At 44.3% G+C, this 18,370-nt stretch overlaps 1 protein-coding gene across 1 annotated transcript; it reads right to left on the reverse strand.

Moving 5' to 3' along the window:
• Positions 1-258: 258 nt before the first annotated feature.
• Positions 259-10,991, reverse strand: Chrna6 (cholinergic receptor, nicotinic, alpha polypeptide 6). The gene is made up of 6 exons (NM_021369.2): positions 10,671-10,991; positions 8,773-8,912; positions 6,379-6,423; positions 5,362-5,471; positions 3,542-4,520; positions 259-1,569 (listed from the first exon to the last, which is right to left on the reverse strand). The coding sequence occupies exons 1-6, from the start codon at positions 10,747-10,749 to the stop codon at positions 1,438-1,440; spliced, it is 1,485 nt and encodes a 494-aa protein (NP_067344.2). The 5' UTR covers positions 10,750-10,991; the 3' UTR covers positions 259-1,437.
• Positions 10,992-18,370: the final 7,379 nt, after the last annotated feature.

The following is an 18,370-nucleotide window of genomic DNA, read 5'->3' on the forward strand; positions in this document are numbered from 1 at the left end:
GTTGCTGACATTGTATTGAGACAACAGGATTAGAAGGTAAAATTGAATCATGAAATTAACTATACACACGAATGAGGACTTGATAGGAGAGAAAAACTGGAACTGAAAACAGCTCCTCCCCCACCCTTTTTTCATGAGCGGCTGTCTAATACCTCTGTAGGCTGTCACAGTCGCACAAACGAGTAATCGGAGTGGAACACAATGCAATTCCCCCTGTTCTCCCACTCGGAAAAAGAAATGGCTCCAAATGGCACAAGATTAAAATTTCATATCGATTTTATTTCATCTCCATGCAGTGAGCTAGAGAAGGGCTCGTGGGAAAAAGCTACACAGATATCTGTTTGAAACACAAGAGTGAGTTTAGGTTTGTCCGATTAGTTTCTCCCATTTGGGTTGCTCTAGCTATATCCTCTACTACCTGATCCTGTGGCTCTTTGCATATACGGCTTTTCTAAAAGGCTGTAACTTTATAAGGGAAAGACTCTTATGTATCCCCTTGTAGCACCTAGCACAGTACTGGAGCCAGCCAAATGTCCTGCCAGGACAATACTGCTGTGGTTTGGATCAGCCCCAAGGACAAGTGTTAGAGACTGATTCCTCCACGCTATCAGGAGGTAGTGGAGCTTCTAGGATGGAAGGTCTTGTAGGAAGACATGAAGTCATTGGGCTGTGACTGTGAAAGGAATATTGGCACTCCAGAGCCTTCCTCTCTGTTTGCTTTCTTTGTAGCTATCTTTAAGTGGGCAGCCATCCTCTTCTAGGCATGATGCTTTGCCTCATCAAAGGCCCAGAGGCAATGGGACCTAGTGATCATGGGCAGAGTCCTCCAAATCCATGAGCTCATATAAACGTCATCCTTTTACGCCTATCAGTTCAGTGATTTTCACACGGACAGAAAACCCATTGCACCACGAATTGAATAGTCTGCTAAGAGAGATGCTATCTGCTTTCTTCTTTGACCATTGCACATGTCAGATATGAGTGTGAGCTACATCACAGGGACATGCACAAGAAAGTAGCAGACAGGTGTGTTGCAAGTGTCAGCAGCGCTCCCGAGTTTCTTGATAACCATACACATCACTTGCAATAACCAGCAGGAGCTTCGGATACAAGCCAATCACCTTTCAGAGTGGACTGACTCTTGACTATGGGGCCTAGCTCTACGAGGGACCATTTGTGTTTCTTGAAACAAAGAATGCAAATTATAGAGAAGCTGACTCAGTCCTCCTAGCCTAGGACAACTGCCAGCTCTGGGCTCCAAGGTGATAAAACACCCAGTGTAAGGAAGACAGGTATTCAGGCTCCTAAGGCTGCAGCAATGCCCACTCCCTTCTTGTCTTGGTTTAGGAGTCTGTGTACTTGGCTTTTTCTTGTGGGGACTAGCTCGGGAAAAAACACAACATCTAAAAGATTCAGAAGGTAAAGGGACAATACCAATTAAGACTTTCCTGTGTTCCCAAGCAGTGGCTGCAGAAATAGCCCCACAGTTCCAAACACACAGACAATTATAAATACCCAAAGGAAGACTCTGTCCACCACCATAGCCATGTATTTCCAGTCGTCTTCTACCTGAAATGCAAACAAAGGATCAAGGCTAGCTTTAAAAACCAAGACTATAAGAAAACATGCTATGTTTTATGAATACTTTTTTTTTTCTCCAAAGCATTTTCTCCAATCCTTTCAAAAAAACCAATTATTGCTATTATGTTTGCCTGCCTGACTGCCTGCATGTCCTATGTAGGACTCATTGTCTAAGGAGAGCAGATGTACATCACTGGGCTATGAACTGTATCAAAGACTTTTGTGACCCTTTGCCTGTGATAAGGGTCCTTTCTTCGCTCTCCACAAAATATCTGCTTGAGAGTCAAGCTCTTGTCACGTGTGCCTGGCTGTTTGGGGGAATCTGAGTGTGAAGCAAGTGAGAGGATAGGCCAGAGGATGTGGGGTACGGTGGAGGATCTCCTGCATAGGACTAAGCAGCCTCTAGGCTGCTAAGGGATGCTAACAAAGAGAGCTTATTGCATATCTGGAATCTTTCCAGTTTCAAACTTCTAGCCTTCTGCTATGGTCTCTGTGGGTTGTGTATTAGGAGACCTGCCTGGCCTGATAAATCAACAGTAACTGTATTGCCTACATTCTAAAAGATGCCAGCCAGGAGGTGAGCTCACTGGCCATTGCTCTCCTGTGACATGTTATGACAGGCATTCTCAGTGTCTCTCAGTGTGTTTTTTGGGGGGTGGTGGTGGTTCTGATATTCTTTCCCTATGAGTTACAGATGTTAGGAGCTATAGTATGAAGCATCTCCAGACACCTGGCGGGAAACCTCAGTCAAGTGGTGATCTCCCTATCCTTGAGCACTTGCTTGGGGTAGGAGGAGCCAAGCTCTAGGCATTAGAGTGTGGGACACAGGCACGGAATGTGTGCATACTGAGCACATCTTCAAGATGTCTTTAACTCATGTCTGGGTCCCCCTCTAGTAGAGGAAGTGTGATGGGAGCTGCTGACTGCTAAGGGGCATCTTTCACCACTGGGGCTTCAGGCAGTACCACAGTTCTTCTTTTCCTTGGGCTGTCTCTGTAGCTGCACGTATTATGAATGCTAATTATGGTCCCCACAAAACTGTTTTCGTGGGACTGTCTGCCTGTAGTTTCTGGGAACCTGCCCGCAGTTGGTTCTTATTGGTAAATAAAGATGCCAACAGCCAAAGCTGGAAAGGACAGGGAGAGGTGGGATTTTAGGAGTTCTCAGGCTGGGAGGAGGGGGAGGGGAAGAGGGAGGAGGAGGAGGAGGAGAAGGAGGAGTGGAGGAGGAGGAGGAGGAGGAGGAGAAGTGAGACCTGCCATGCCGGGAGAGTGTGGAGGAAGAGGTGAGATGCTAGGCCTGAGAAGACTGCAGGACAGAGAGACATGGCCACCACTTGAAATAGCCGGGAAAACATGGCCCAGAGGCTGCCCAACTGGGTCTAGGGCAACCAAGATAGAACATAGAATTAGTAAGTAATAACTTGGGATTGTTGGCGGGAGGTATAGTAACAGCATGGAGGGTAGGCAGTGGCCCAGCTATTGTGCTGTATACGGCATATTAAAACACAAAGACTGTGTGTGTGTGTGTGTGTGTGTGTGTGTGTGTGTGTGTGTTTCATTTGGGAACACAAACCATTAGAGCAGGTAGCAAGCCCGCCGGTGGGATTTTATTAATAATGATTTCTACAGTCTCCCTTCCCACCCTCACTTTGTCAGTGTTCGATGCATTGGAGGCTTGTTCCTTGAGGAAGGCTTGTCCTGCATGTGCACTGTGGCTAGACCTCACCGTAAGTAAATGCAGGCTGAAGATTTGTTGTAGGACTACATATATCCTCTCACTATAGCTCCCTAAACTTGAACCCAGGTCCCACAAGGCTTCATGATAATAGAGCTGGTCTTAGGTGACGGTCCCTGACTGTTCCACATATGTAACTCCCACTGACGCTCTGACTAGTCTCTAAAGTGCCTGTAGGCCTGCTAGGGGTGCAGCTGGCTGGAGAAAAGGGCTCCACTTTTACCTCGTTTGTTTCATTGTGGCTCTTCATGTTTTCTGCTATGAATTGAACACTCTCGATGACATCTTCAACATCGGACGAGTGCTCTGAATTCTCTGCCACCCACCGTGCAGGCTGCTGGCTTGATCTTCTCTTTCCAGGTGCTATGTCACTTGATTTTTGGCAGTGGTGGCATTCCTTTAGAAGTTTGGATTCTCCTCGATGAGTAAATTTGACCTTGGCAGGCCTCTTGGTATGGCTTTTGGGGTCCTTAACACCTCCTGCCTCCTTTGTCTTGTCCAGAGGTTTCCTCATCATCAGAATCGAGGGGAAGGCCTGAAGGAAGATGGTCTTCACCCACTTGGGCATGGTATGCGTTGCTGGGGTCCTGTAGTGTATGTTCAGCACGAACACGGTCACCACAATGGACAGCGTGACAAAGATCATGGTGAACAGTAGATACTCACCCACCAGTGGGATCACGAGAGATGTGGATGGGATGGTCTCTGTAATCACCAGCAAAAAGACAGTGAGAGAAAGCAGAACGGAGATGCAAAGAGTCACTTTCTCGCCACAGTCGGAGGGAAGGTAAAAAACCAGCACCGTGAGGAAGGAAATGAAGAGGCAGGGGATGATGAGGTTGATGGTGTAAAACATGGGCAACCTCCTGATGTAGAAGGAGTAGGTTATGTCCGTGTAAATCTCTTCACAGCAGTTGTACTTGATGTCATGCTTATAGCCAGAGGCGTCGACAATTTCCCATTCACTGTTTTCCCAAAAGTCGTTCATGTCTACTTTAGAGCCAATGATGAGAAGGTCGATTTCTGCCTTGTCATAAGTCCAGGAACCAAACTTCAGGGAGCAGTTTTGATGGTCAAACGGGAAGAAGGTGATGTCCATTGGGCAGGAGCTCTTAAAGATGGCTGGTGGGGTCCAGGTTATCACACCGTCATACTTGAGAAGAGCTTTGGTCTTGCCTTCGACCTGGAAGTCGCCGACAGCACTGGAAATGAAACCACACACCATTAGCAGCACTGTGTGTAGCTTTGCTGTGGGTCACCAGGGCCAAAGATTTTGAAGACCAAGTGTGGATACTTCAATCCTTCTTAGAAGGGGGAACAAAATACCCATGGAAGGAGTTACAGAGACAAAGTTCAGAGTAGAGACGGAAGGAATACCATCCAGAAACTGCCCCACCTGGGGATCCATCCCATAAACAACCACCAAACCCAGACACTATTGCAGATGCCAACAAGAGCTTGCTGACAGGAGCCTGATATAGCTGTCTCCTGAGAAGCTCTGCCAGTGCCTGACAAATACAGAAGTGGATGTTCACAGCCATCCATTGGATGGAGCACAGGATTCCCCAATGAAGGAGCTAGAGAAAGTACCCAAGGAGCTAAAGGGGTTTGCAGCCCCCTAGAAGGAACTAACCAGTAACCTCAGAGGTCCCTGGGACTAAACCACCAATCAAAGAAAACACACGGAGGGACTCGTGTCTCTAGTTGCATATGTAGCAGAGGATGGCCTAGTCAGTCATCAACGGGAGGAGAGGCCCTTGGTCCTGTGAAGGTTCTATGCCCCAGTATAGGGAAATGCCAGGGCCAGGAAGCAGGAGTGGGTGGATTGGGGAGCAGGGGGAGAGGGGAGAGGATAGGGGGTTTTTCTGAGGGGAAACTAGGAAAGGGGATAACATTTGAAATGTAAATAAAGAATATAATATAAAAATAATATAATAAAAAAGAAAGCCAAAAGTAGTTTTCTTGCTAATAAAAAACCAACCCCCCCAAAAAAAAAACAAAACAAAAACAAAATCGACGGTGAATCTCTCTAGATGCACACACTTGTTATACAGAACGATGTCAGGCTTCCAGATGTTGTCTGCTGGAACTCGAAGTGTCTCGATGCCATCATACTCCGTTGGATCCCAACGCAATCTGTAGTCCTTCCAGATCTGAAAGAAGTAGGGCTTTGGTTTTTGTGCTGGTAGTTTTACTTTGTTTTAGCAGTTGTTAAATTTGTTCTTTAGCAATTTCATGCATATAAATTGGGTGTTCTGATTATTCTGATTAGTTTCCAGCTGCCCTCTCAGAACCCCATCCCAACCCCGCTTCCTCCCGTCCCCACTACAGACCCACTCCAATTTTAAAAATGGATACGAATCCCTTTGGAAAAGGGATTCATAACTTCCTCCAAATGTTTATATTGTTTATATTGGTTCCATATTTTTTGATGAAAAGGTAAGATATTTTTGACAAATACCTCAATTTCTATCAAAAGTAGGGAATTTTAGTAGCATGGGGGCTAAATAGCTGAGCTGATTTTGGCATATCTATAACATGCTAACTAGCTAAGATTTCACATTGTGCTTCATAGACTAGGTTCAAATTGGAGTAGTAACTCATTTTTACCGATAAAAATCATCCTTTGTAGGCATGAGGATGAATCTAGTACAAACACGGTGCGAGGTGTACATCATTCAGACTTTTAAGAGCAGAGAAGGTATGACTTATAAAACCCTGCTGCTGCTTATGTAACCTGTGTTCTCCAGACCTCAGCTCACTGCCTTCCTGGAGCTATCAAAGAGGAAAGAAAGCACCAGACTTTGTATCAGTAAGTGATACAAAGAGAACTGGGAGCTTAAAAGAGAAAGGCCAGAGGGTTCCATGTCAGACACCAGGCTCTGCCCATGTGCTGCCTATATTAATATAACTGCAACCAGAGCTGACCCAAGGACTAGGAGAAAGCAAGGAAAAGGATATTCTTTATCTATCATAGGTTGGGGTGCGAAAAAGTTAATGCAGGTGGCTTTATCACTAAGTGGATACATTCTGCCGCCATTCAAAGGGGGGGACACATACGTGACGCAGCCACAGATTGGTCTCCATAATCTGGTTGACTTCATCCTGGAAGGAAGAAATAATATTTTTCAGTCTTCTATGTGCTTGCTAATACAAGTCTTAACTAGAGAATTATATCTAAAAATAGACAAATCTAAGTTATCCGTGCTAATGAAGTCAGACATGAAGACTGGAGACTGCATGAAAGCTATTTAACTGTAACAGAAATCCCGAACGTTTCCAGTTGCCTCTGCTCTGTTGACTTAGAAATGACATGTGACTTAAAATATTGATCAAAGATCATTTGGATTTCACCTCCTCTGTGAATCTTTTCTCACCACCTTGGCCCATAAAGCTTCCTAGATGCATGAAAGGTAACAGGGAGGAGGGCAGAGGTTCAGGGACGACAGAGGGGAGAGTCCTGTAGGTGGCGACAGGTACTCACTGTTTTTATCTATGCCCCATGGCCTTTCCTCAAAGAAGCCTGGGATGTACTGTGTGCATTTGCCCTGGGATCCAAACTGAAACAGCAGTTTAGTTCACATGCAAGTTTGCCAGTTGAAACCAGGTACTCACTCCCTCTGTATTCCCTTTCCCAGCTCACGGGCCCTTCAGTCACAAGGGATATTCCTACTTACCCAGTGACCACTGTGTTACAGAGTTCCACTCAAGTTACAGAGTGAAGAAAGCTCCTGCCTTCATGTGCTCTTAGCTGTTGTGGTTGGAAAGACAGAGCTAATAATAAATGTGTACGCCAGCATAAAACACATCATGATATAACAAGAGAGGTGGAGTGATTCCTGCGTGTATGCACACATCTATTTAATATACGAGTCAAGGAGGCTTCTTTGAAGAGTTACTGTCCAAGCAGCCCCTGAAGTGACATAAGGAGAGTCAGGACAGGTGACAGGTCACAGCAGAATAGCTTGGGTATTAATAGTAGGTTCTTAGCAGTCAGCAGGAGATTCCAAAATCTCATTTCCCAAGACATCTGAGGCCCCTGTAGAGTGAAGGATCCCAGCCTGGTTGAGGTTTCTACGCAGGGCTCTGACAGCTGCTCTCCCCAGTCCACTGAGCTGTTCCCTGGGCTCTACTCCTTCTCCCTGTGGTTACTGCTACACACCCTGGAAAGGTCCAGAGAACTGTGCCAAGCTTCTCCCTGCCAGTGGGTCATGTGGAGCCAACACAGGCCCTGGGATTGGTAAAGTCAACAAAAAGACTTAGGAAAATGGAGCCTGCACAGCTTCCCAGTGATTCCCCTCTATTGATTAGGGCCCTCTGGTATTGAGTCGCCTTGAATCTGTAGGGTCTAACAGATGCTGGGTAAGTATGTACTAGCTGTTGGTCAAAGCTGGATAGGCTCTGCTGCCTCACTTCCGTGAGGTCTTAGAGGTAACTGGCCTAAACCTGTCATAGTCTTCAAAACCTGGGTGAGTTCAGGGAGTTGACACTAATTATCAGTACCATTCTTAACAGGCCTGCCTCCCTTGAGACACTTCCATGGTTTGGATAGGCTCCATATGGTGTGTATTCATGGGGAATACACAACCTTGGAGGTGTTAGAAAATGTCATGAGTCAGGACCTACTCTGGAAAAATCATAGTCTTCATGCAACTCCAGACCATTTCAATGGACACTGAGCTCAGTGAGCCCTAATGGAGGAGGAGGCCAGAGACACACAGTACCACACCACGTTGTTGGAACCATTAGCCTAGACCTCTTTATCGGGAAAATATTAGTTGACACCCAGGTGAACAATTTTGAATCATGGTTTCAAATGCACTAGTTTCTGGAAAAGCTGCAATCAACTGGCAGACATGGTGTGATGGTTTGTATATGCTCAGCCCAGGGAGTGGCACTATTAGAGGGTGTGACCTTGTTAGAGTAGGTGTGAACTATAAGACCCCCATTCTAGCTGCCTGGAAACCAGTGTTCTGCTAGCAGCCTTCAGATGAAGATGTAGAACTCTCACCTCCTCCTGTACCCTGTCTATCTAGATGCTGCCGTGCTCCTGTCTTGATGATAATGGACTGAACCTCTGAACCTGTAAGCCAGTCCCACTTAAATATTGTCTTTATAAGAGTTGCCTTGGTCATGGTATCTGTTCATAGCAGTAAAATCCTAAGACACATGGCTTAGAAAGGGAATTACACATAATTCACCTCACTTTGAGCCTCTCTTCCATTGTCTTCATGTCTTTGCTTCATAATCTGACTCTGAAAGGATGCCTAATCAAAGATGTCTAATCATGCAAAGCCTGAGCAAGGATGGCATGATGTAGGACCAGGAAGGACACATAATTTTGCCTTCATGTTAAGTTGTATGATAAGAGTTCTGTGCTTATCAGGTACCCAAAGTGCAAGAATGTTGGGAACTCAGCCCTCTGGGAACACAGCAGGAGTCTGAGGCACTCACCACATTGGCCAGTTGCGTGATTGCCAATTCAAAATGCACCGTGACGGGATCGGAGACATTCTCCACCGGCCGGATGAAGCGGTTGTAGTGAGCAAACAGCCTGTGGAAGAGCTGCTCTTCAGATTCACAGCCTGTACTGCCTGCGTGGCCGGACACAGGAAAGCATTAGGGAGGTGCTGTGGGGCTCTGAGATGGCTCCTCTCCTGGTCCCAAGCCTAGTGTCTTAGTGAGAGAATCTCACCACTGTACCAGGTAGGCCTACACTTACCTGTACTAGGGTGGCTGGATCTCACCCCTTTTAGCCTTTCTTGCTCTGTGTCATTACAGATAAATGACTACATAGACATCTCAGAACTCGTATAATGTCCAAAAAGTGATCCCGAGGAGACTGCCTGTTGAAGCCAAGGGCGCTGTAAATGTCATGGGATAGAAAGCCACGAGGAAGGATATTTTTATGTCACTAAACACAAATCCAGCTGGGATTCTGGTGGTCTGTCTATCCCTGGGAAGGCATTCTGCTGGAACCCTCACCTCACCAATCAAACACAGCATCTAGTCATTGCCTTGATCTTCAAAAGCTACACCCTTTAGAAAACACTTACTTTGGAATCATGCACTTTTAGACTTGTGAGAAGGGAAAGTTCTTAAAGTAAATTCACCTATCCTTTAAAAGCAATTGGAAATTGGTTCTCCCAACCCCCTTAGGCTATTAAATTCTGGACAGCAGTGCTACCGGAGTCTCCAATTCTTTTTTTTTTTTTAATTAGGTATTTTCCTCATTTACATTTCCAATACTATCCCAAAAGTCCCCCATACCCCCCCCCCCACTCCCCTACCCACCCACTCCCACTTTTTGGCCCTGGTGTTCCCCTGTACTGGGGCATATAAAGTTTGCATGTCCAATGGGCCTCTCTTTCCAGTGATGGCCGACTAGGCCATCTTCTGATACATATGCAGCTAGAGTCAAGAGCTCCGAAAGCATTTGTTTCTTTCCTACAGTGTGCATGACTCACTTCTCAACACCTCCACTGAAATACTTTCCTAAAGTTTGTTTTGTACAACTCAGATTTGACTCCATAATTATTATTCTCTGAATTTACCCAGAGAGAGAGAGGGGGGGAGAGAGAGAGAGAGAGAGAGGAGAGAGAGGGGGGGCGGAAATGAATGGACTTGAAAGACTGACAGGCAAAACGGACAGAGAGTAACCGCTCTTTTTCTCAGTGAGGCTGCTTCATGCATTCATTTGGAAGCGCTGAATGCTGGGATACCAGCAGGAAAGAAAACTTTGACATGTTGTCTGTCATTCTCTCCTGTGTAACTAACCAGGATGAAAACATTGTTTCAGAAGATAGTGAGCTCTCTTGGCTGTTGCTACTGTTTCCTCTCTCTGGAGCTCACCATCAGCACCCCCTGAAACCTCATCCGAGATGTGTGCATGTGTGCCTGTTCGTGTGTGTGTGTGTGTGTGTGTGTGTGTGTGTGTGTGTGTGTGCAGCAGCCAGGTCTGAGCCAACTTTTAAGACAGGAAAGCTCACTCTTAGTAGACAATAAGACAGGTTTCCTAAGTGAGGACAATTACACACATTGGTAGGACTCGCAGGCTAATAAGTCCCAGCTAACAAATTACCGTAAGTAAATGAAGCATATTGGTAGCATACATGGCTACAAAAGCAGATGATTTTGTATGCTAATTGGAAAAGCATATTTTAGTTGGAGAGATGAAGTATGAATATTATACTGTACTTCAATGTTTTCTCTACCTTACTTTCCAAATCATATCTGTTAGGTTAAGCCTAACTAATTAAAGTCCTCTAATTATTTGGATCCAGACAAGATGAGAAAGAAGAGGAAATGCACACTACCAATTGTATTCTAGGATATAAGCCGTAATAACTCACCTTTAAAGAGAGCCAGGAATCCACATAGCCACAGACATAAACCGGAGTGCAGGTTTCCCTGGTCCCGGCTGTTCAGCATGATAAAAGCTCTCTGAATTCCGATTTCTACACGGAGGGCTGTGGAAGACACAGCTGTCTGTCAGCTGCCAGAATCAGATATTGAAAGCCCCGGGAAGCTCCTGGAAGCTCACACAGATCTTCTGTGAAGTGAAAACACGGGACATCATGCAACTGCTCCCTGCATCCCAGGCTGAAACAGATGTGAAGGGCAAGGGAAGCCAACCCTGCTGCTTCACTCGGCTGGCTGTCACATGTCCTGTCACCCTAGACCTCTGTGCAGGGAAGAAGAGAGGCAGGCTGAGACACTAGGCAAACAGGCAAGTCCCATGAGAGACCTGCAGTCTTGCCTACTCTTAGGGCAGTGGTTCTAAACCTTCCTAATGCTGCAACCCTTTAATACAGATCTGCATGTTGTGGTGACCCCCCCTATTCCTCAAGGATAAAATTAGTTCGTTGCTACTTCATAAGTGTAATTTTTCTACGGTTGTGAGTCATAATGTAAATATCTGTGTTTTCCAATGTCTTAGATGACCCTCGGTAAAAGTGTCATTTGACCTCAAGGGGTGGAGACCCAGAGGTTGAGAACCGCTGCTTTTAGTGGGATAATAGCATCTTATTTACTTGGCTTCCATTATAGGAAAAAAAAATCACAGTCATCCATAAAGGATATCCACTTAATTTGCTGTTTCTCTGAGCCTTAGCAGTTAGGCATCTGTCTGAAATATTCCTAGTTCCTGTCTTCAGTTTTCCAATGCCAGCTCTCCAAGTACCTCACTTTTCTGAGTGCTGTGACCCTGATCAGGAGAGAGGTCAAATGTCAACGACTTAGGGCAACAGCCACCGCTGGATAGTTTCCTGTTTGATTTTCTGGGGTTGAATGGGTTTCTGGCACTCCCCCTCTTTTCTTTGTAGTTGTGGTATTAATAGGGTTTTGGTTAAGTGGGTCTTTAGGTTACATTTCAGCGCTGATTAAAGAGGATGCAGAGAGTAAAACGGAATATCTCTATCTTCTCAGTCCAAGAGTTTAGGACGTCACTTCAAATGCCATGCAGTTTGCACATTGACAGGGTCAGAGGACCAGTCTCCCCCCAAGTCCTCTGTGCTGGCTGGCTTGGTGTGTCAGCTAGACTCAAGCTGGAGTTATCACAGAGAGCCTCTCTTGAGGAAATGCCTCCATGAGATCCAGCTGTACGGCATTTTCTCAATTACTGATCAAGGAGGGAGAACCCAGTCCATTGTAGGTAGTGCCATCCCTGGGCTGGTAGTCCTGGGTTCTATAAGAAAGCAAGCTGAGCAAGCCAGGGAAAGCAAGCCAGTAAGCAGCATCCCTCCATGGTATGTCTGTATCAGCTTCTGCCTCCAGGTTCCTGCCCCATGTGAGTTTCTGTCCTGACTTCCTTTGATGATGAACAGCAATGTGGAAGTGTAAGCTGAATAAATCCTTTCTTCCCCAATTGCTTCTTGGTCATGATGTTTTGTGTGGGAATACAAACCTTGCCCAGGACACACCCTCTTAGACTCTTAGCAAGTGAACAACTCATACATGCTTGACGGAGTAACAGGCTGGTTCCTTCCAATCTGTCACCTTACATGCCATTCCATTTCACCCTTAGCAGGGAGGCTCTTGTGTCTTCCTGAAGTGCCACAGAGTTTCCAGAGAACCTAAGGTAATACAAAATAAGTCAGGAGGACATTTTGCTATGATGGATCTCATACTCTGAATCACATGGGCTCTTTCCCAAAGGAAAAAAAAAAACATTTTAGCTGCTGAGTTTCTAATGGGCACACATTGTAGTCTCAAGAGAACAGTGCTTCAAAACGCTTTCAAAACAATGCGTGGGGGCTGGAGAGATGTCTCAGTGGGTAAGAGCACTGACTGCTCTTCTGAAGGTCCAGAGTTCAAATCCCAGCAATCACGTGGTGGCTCACAGCCATCCGTAATGAAATCTGATGCCCTCTTCTGGGGTGTCTGAAGACAGCTACAGTGTACTTACATATAATAAATAAATAAATTAAAAAAAAAACAAAAACAGCAATAACAAAAAAATGTGTAGTTTCCTGGCTTACCCAATGCTTCTCTTCACTCCAGCAAGTTGTTCTCCAGTCACTGATCTTTCAAGTGGAGAGCAAGGAACTTGGGTTTGTAACTTGGGTTATAGCCCTTTTTCATACTCAGGTGAAAAGAAAACAGAATTGGTGTACAAATTCCCTGGGACTCACAAAAGCATGACATGGCAAACCCTGGAGCAGGGTAGTCACAACTGGTTTCATTCATTATCCTTAGGCACATCACATCATCCCTAGTAAAAAAAAATAAAAGTAATCTGAAAGCCAAGGGTGTCCTTGAGTTGGGAGAACCCTTGCTCAGCATGCAGCAGGCCCTGGACACAATCTGTAACCCAGTATAAACTGGGTGGGGTGGCGCTTACCTATAAACCACAGAAACATTGTGTCGGGAGCGGGAGAGTCAGAAATTCAAGGTCATTCTGTGATACAGGTCGAACTTCAGTCCAGCCTTGGATGAATGTAAATGAAGCTGTGCCTCACTAAACAAAAAGCAAATAAAAGAAATAAATAAATGAAACATTCCTACCTGGGAATTGTGATGCACTCAGGAGGCAGAGGGAAGGAAGGTCTTGTGTTTGAAGCTAGCAAGGGCTACTCAGAGTCTGGGATGAGGGCTGGGGAATACAGTCAGAGGTAAAATGCTTGTGAGTGTTCCACAAGCCTGGGCTCTATCCCCAATGAGAGAGAGAGAGAGAGAGAGAGAGAGAGAGAGAGAGAGAGAGAGAGAGAGAGAGAGCCAACATAGAATAGAATGTGGTCTCAGAGCTAATGTATTAGAAAATTGAAAGGTAAGTGCTTCAGAGAGTATTGTTTTGTGAGTTTCTTGTTGTTATCATAAAAGCTAAGCTTAATTGGAAGCGTTTCCTGGGCTGGAAAGTAATATTTGTTAGCAGGAAAATATTGCTACAAGAAGCGTTTTAAGACTTTTCCTGCTTGTAACATGCACATCATCCCCCCCCCAAAAAAATAAAAGAGAGATTTTAGTATGTTATAAAAAAAATAGGTGTGTGCTTTTTAAAAAAAAAAAAACAGATTTAAACTTCTTGAGTGAACCTTCAGGGAACATCTATTCAACTAGCAGTTCTCTTTAAACCCCAAATGAGAATAATAGTGATCTTAAAGAACAACGCACAAAAGCCTGATATGCCTGTATTAGCCATGATCCATCTCATATTGATAATATAATGATCTCTTGTGCTGTTTAAAGTAGCAGCCCATGTTGAACTTTGCGTGTTCAGTGTTTTTCAGTAGTAATTCACCTCCACACTACTGAGCATTTCTGCCACATTCACTGAAAACAAGCATTAACACTGTGAGTATTCAAACCTAATTAATTTGGGGGAGCAGAAGAAACTTTAAATTGCTAATTGGCAATCATAGAAGGAGGTCAAATTGTCTCCTACAGGCCCGTCTTTTATCCACTAAATCTTAAGACACAGGGAGCACCTGAGGCACAGCAGAGGGTTAAAGCAAAGAGCCATCCCCATGCTGAGATTGGTAAGCACTGGTGACCAACCTCAGCACCCCTGAGCATTTCCTGTCTGCCAGCCACTAGATTAGTCCTTCTAATTCTCTCTGTCAATCCCCCAGCCATGACTCACTGGGAGGCAAGACTTCCTTTTGGAAGTTAGGACAGTGACAATCCCAGAGGCTAAGTGGCTTTCCTAAAGCCCATCAGAGGGTTAAGAGGCCAAGCTAGAGTTCCAATCTGGATCCACCTGCAGCTCAGCAAATGCTTTGGATCCCCTTGGAAGGCTTTTAGAGCCATGAATACTTTATAGATTGAATGTGCCTCAGAGTCCTTTCTGAACTGGGTCACTGTCGCCACCACCTCCACTTCCCTTCTCCTTGGATCCTCTCCTGTGCACAGAGCTGTGGAAGGCAGGGCTGGGTGAGAAAATGGAGCCGGACCCTGCACATAATGCCAGGCAAGAAACCTCAGCCAGAGGTGTCTGGTCCCAGACAGGCAGGCTCTGAACTCTAGGAGAACAGTGGCTACAGGCACAGCTAAGTCTGTAATTGTCTTTTTTCTTTCTTAAAAAATTAGATATTTTCTTCATTTACATTTCAAATGTTATCTCCTTTCCTGGTTTCCCCTCCAAAGACCCCCTACTCCTTTCCTCCTCCCCCCTGCTCACCAACCCACACACTCCCACTTCCCTGTCTTGGCATTCCCCTACACTGGGGCATTGAGCCTTCTCAGGACCAAGGGCCTCTCCTCCCATTGAGAAGTGACATCCTCTGCTACATATGCAGCTGGAGCCATGGGTTCCTGCATATGTACTCTTTGGTTGGTGGCTTAGTCCCTGGGAGCTCTGGGGATACTGGCTAGTTCATATTGTTGTTCCTCCTATGGGGCTGCAAACCTCTTCTGGTCCTTCAGTCCTTTCTCTAACTCCTCCATTGAGGACCCTGTGCTCAGTCCAGTGGTTGGCTGTGAGCATCCCCTCTATATTTGTCAGGCACTGGCAGAGCCTCTCAGGAGACAGCTATGTCAGACTCCTGTCAGCATGCACTTGTTGGCATCAACAATAGTGTCTGGGTTTGGTGACTGTATATGGGATGGATCCCCAGCTGGGGCAGTCTCTGAATGGCTTTTCCTTCAGTCTCTGCTCCACACTTTGTCTCTGTATCTCCTCCCATGAGTATTTTGTTCCCCCTTCTAAGAAAGACTGAAGTATCCATACTTTGTTCTTCCTTCTTCTTGAGCTTCATTTGGTCTGTGAATTGTATCTTGGATATTCCAAACTTTGGGGGTAATATCCACTTATCAGTGAGTGCATACCATGTATGTTCTTTTGTGATTGGGTTACCTCACTCAGGATGATATTTTCTAGTTCCATCCATTTGCCTAAGAATTCCATGAATTCGTTGTTTTTAATAGCTGAGTAGTACTCCATTGTGTAAATGTACTACATTTTCTGTATCCATTCCTCTGTTGAATGACATCTGGGTTCTTTCCAGCTTCTGGCTATTATAAATAAGGCTGCTATGAACATAGTGGAGCATGTGTCCTTGTTATATGTTGGAGCATCTTTTGGTTAAATGCCCAGGAGTGATATAGCTGGGTCCTCAGGTAGTACTATGTCCAATTTTCTGAGGAACCGCCCGACTAATTTCCAGAGAAGTTGTACCAGCTTGCAATCCCAGCAATGGAGGAGTGTTCCTCTTTCTCCACATCCTCAACAGCATCTGCTGTCACCTGAGTTTTTAATTTTAGCCATTCTGACTAACTGGTGGAATCTCAGGGTTGTTTTGATTTGCAATTCCCTGATGACTAAGGATGTTAAACATTTCTTTAGGTGCTTCTCAGCCATTCTGTATTCCTCAGCTGAGAATTCTTTTTTTTTTAAAGATTTATTTATTATATGCAAGTACACTGTAGCTCTCTTCAGACACACCAGAAGAGGGCGTCAGATCTCATTATGGATGGTTGTGAGCCACCATGTAGTTGCTGGGATTTGAACTCAGGACCTCTGGAATAGCAGTCAGTGCTTTTACCAGCTGAGCCATCTCACCAGCCCTGAGAATTCTTTGTTTAGTTATGCACCCCATTTTTAATAGGGTTATTTGGTTCTCTGGAGTCTAACTTCTTGAATTTTTTATATATATTAGACATTATCTCTCTAGTGGATGTAGGGTTGGTAAAGATCTTTTCCCAATTTGTTGGTTGCCATTTTGTCCTGTTGGCAGTATTCCTTGCCTTACAGAAACTTTGTAATTTTATGAGGTCCCATTTGTCAATTCTTGACCTTAGAGCATAAGCTATTGCTTATTCTGTTATTGCTTTATTCTGTTTAAGAAATTTTCCCCTGTGCCCATGTGCTGAAGTCTCTTCCCCACTTTCTCCTCTATAAGTTTCAGTGTATCTGGTTTAATGTGGAGGTCCTTGTTCCACTTGGACTTGAGCTTTGTGCAAGGAGATAAGAATGGATTGATTTGTATTCTTCTGCATGCTAACTGCCAGTTAACCTAGCACCAATTGTTGAAAAATGCCTTTTCCTCCTGGATGGTTTTAGCTCCTTTGTCACAGATCAAGTGACCATAGGTGTGTGGGTTCGTTTCTGGGTCTTCAGTTCTATTCCATTGACCTCTGTCCGTCACTGTACCATTACCATGCAGTTTTTTTGTTTGTTTGTTTGTTTTGTTTTGTTTTGTTTTGTTTTGTTTTGTTTGTTTTTATCATGATTGCTCTGTAGCACAGCTTGAGGTCCGGGATGCTGATTACCCCAGAAGTTCTTTTATTGTTGTGAAGAGCTTTCGCCCTGTTGGATTTTTCGTTATTACAGATGAATTTGAGAATTGCTCTTTCTAACTCTATGAAGTATTGAGTTGGAATTTTGATGGAGATTTAATTGAATCTATAGATAGCTTTCGGCAAAATGGCCACTTTTACTATATTAATCCTGCCAATCCACAAGCATGGGAGATCTTTCCATCTTCTGAGATCTTCTTCAATTTCTTTCTTCAGAGACTTGAAGTTCTTGTCATACAGATCTTTCACTTGTTTGGTTAGAGTCATACCATGATACTTTATATTGTGACTATTGTGACTATTGTGAAGGGTGTTGTTTCCCTAATTTCTTTCTTAGCCTGTTTATTCTTTGAGTTTAGGGAGGCTACTGATGTGTTTGAGTTAATTTTATATCTGGCCACTTTGCTGAAGTTGTTTATAAGCTGTAGGAGTTCTCTGGTTGAGTTTTTGGGGTCACCTAATTATACTATCATATCATCTGTAAATAGTGACACTTTGACTTCTTCCTTTCCAATTTGTATCCTTTTGACCTCCTGTTGTTGTCTAATTGCTCTAGCTAGAACTTCAAGTACTATATTGAATAGATAGGGAAAGAGAGGGCAGCCTTGCCTAGTCCCTGATTTTACTGTGTTTAGGTATGGGCCTTGAATTCCTGATCTTTCCAAGACCTTTAATATGAAGGAATGTTGAATTTTGTCAAATGCTTTTTCAGCATACAATGAAATAATCATGTGGGTTTTTTTCTTTGAGCTTGTTTATGTAGTGGGTTACATTGATAGATTTCCATATATTGAACCATCCCTGCATCTCTGGGATGAAGCCTACTTGATTGTGGTAAATGGTTGTTTTGATGTGCTCTTGGATTCATTTGGCAAGAATTTTATTGAGTATTTTTGCATCAGTATTCATAAGGGAAATTGGTCTGAAGTTATCTTTCTTTGTTGTGTCTTTGTGTGGTTTTGGTATTAGTGTAATTGTGGCTCCAAAGAACGAATTGGATAGTGTCCCTTCTGTTTCTATTTTGTGGAATAGTTTGAAAAGTATTGGTATTAGGTCTTCTTTGAGGGTCTGATAGAATTCTGCACTAAAACCATCTGGCCCAAGGCTTTTTTTTTTTTTTTTTTTTGGTTGGGAGACTTATAATGACTGTTTCTATTTCTTTAGGGGTTATGGTTATGGGACTGTTTAGATGGTTTATCTGACCATGATTTAAATTTGGTATTTCATATCTGTCTAGAAAATTGTCTATTTCATCCAGATTTTCCAGTTGTGTTGAGTATAGGCTTTTGTAGTAGGATCTGATGGGTTTTTGAATTTA

Source organism: Mus musculus, chromosome 8 (assembly GCF_000001635.26).
Source record: "Mus musculus strain C57BL/6J chromosome 8, GRCm38.p6 C57BL/6J".
In the NCBI taxonomy this organism is placed as follows: Eukaryota; Metazoa; Chordata; class Mammalia; order Rodentia; family Muridae; genus Mus; species Mus musculus.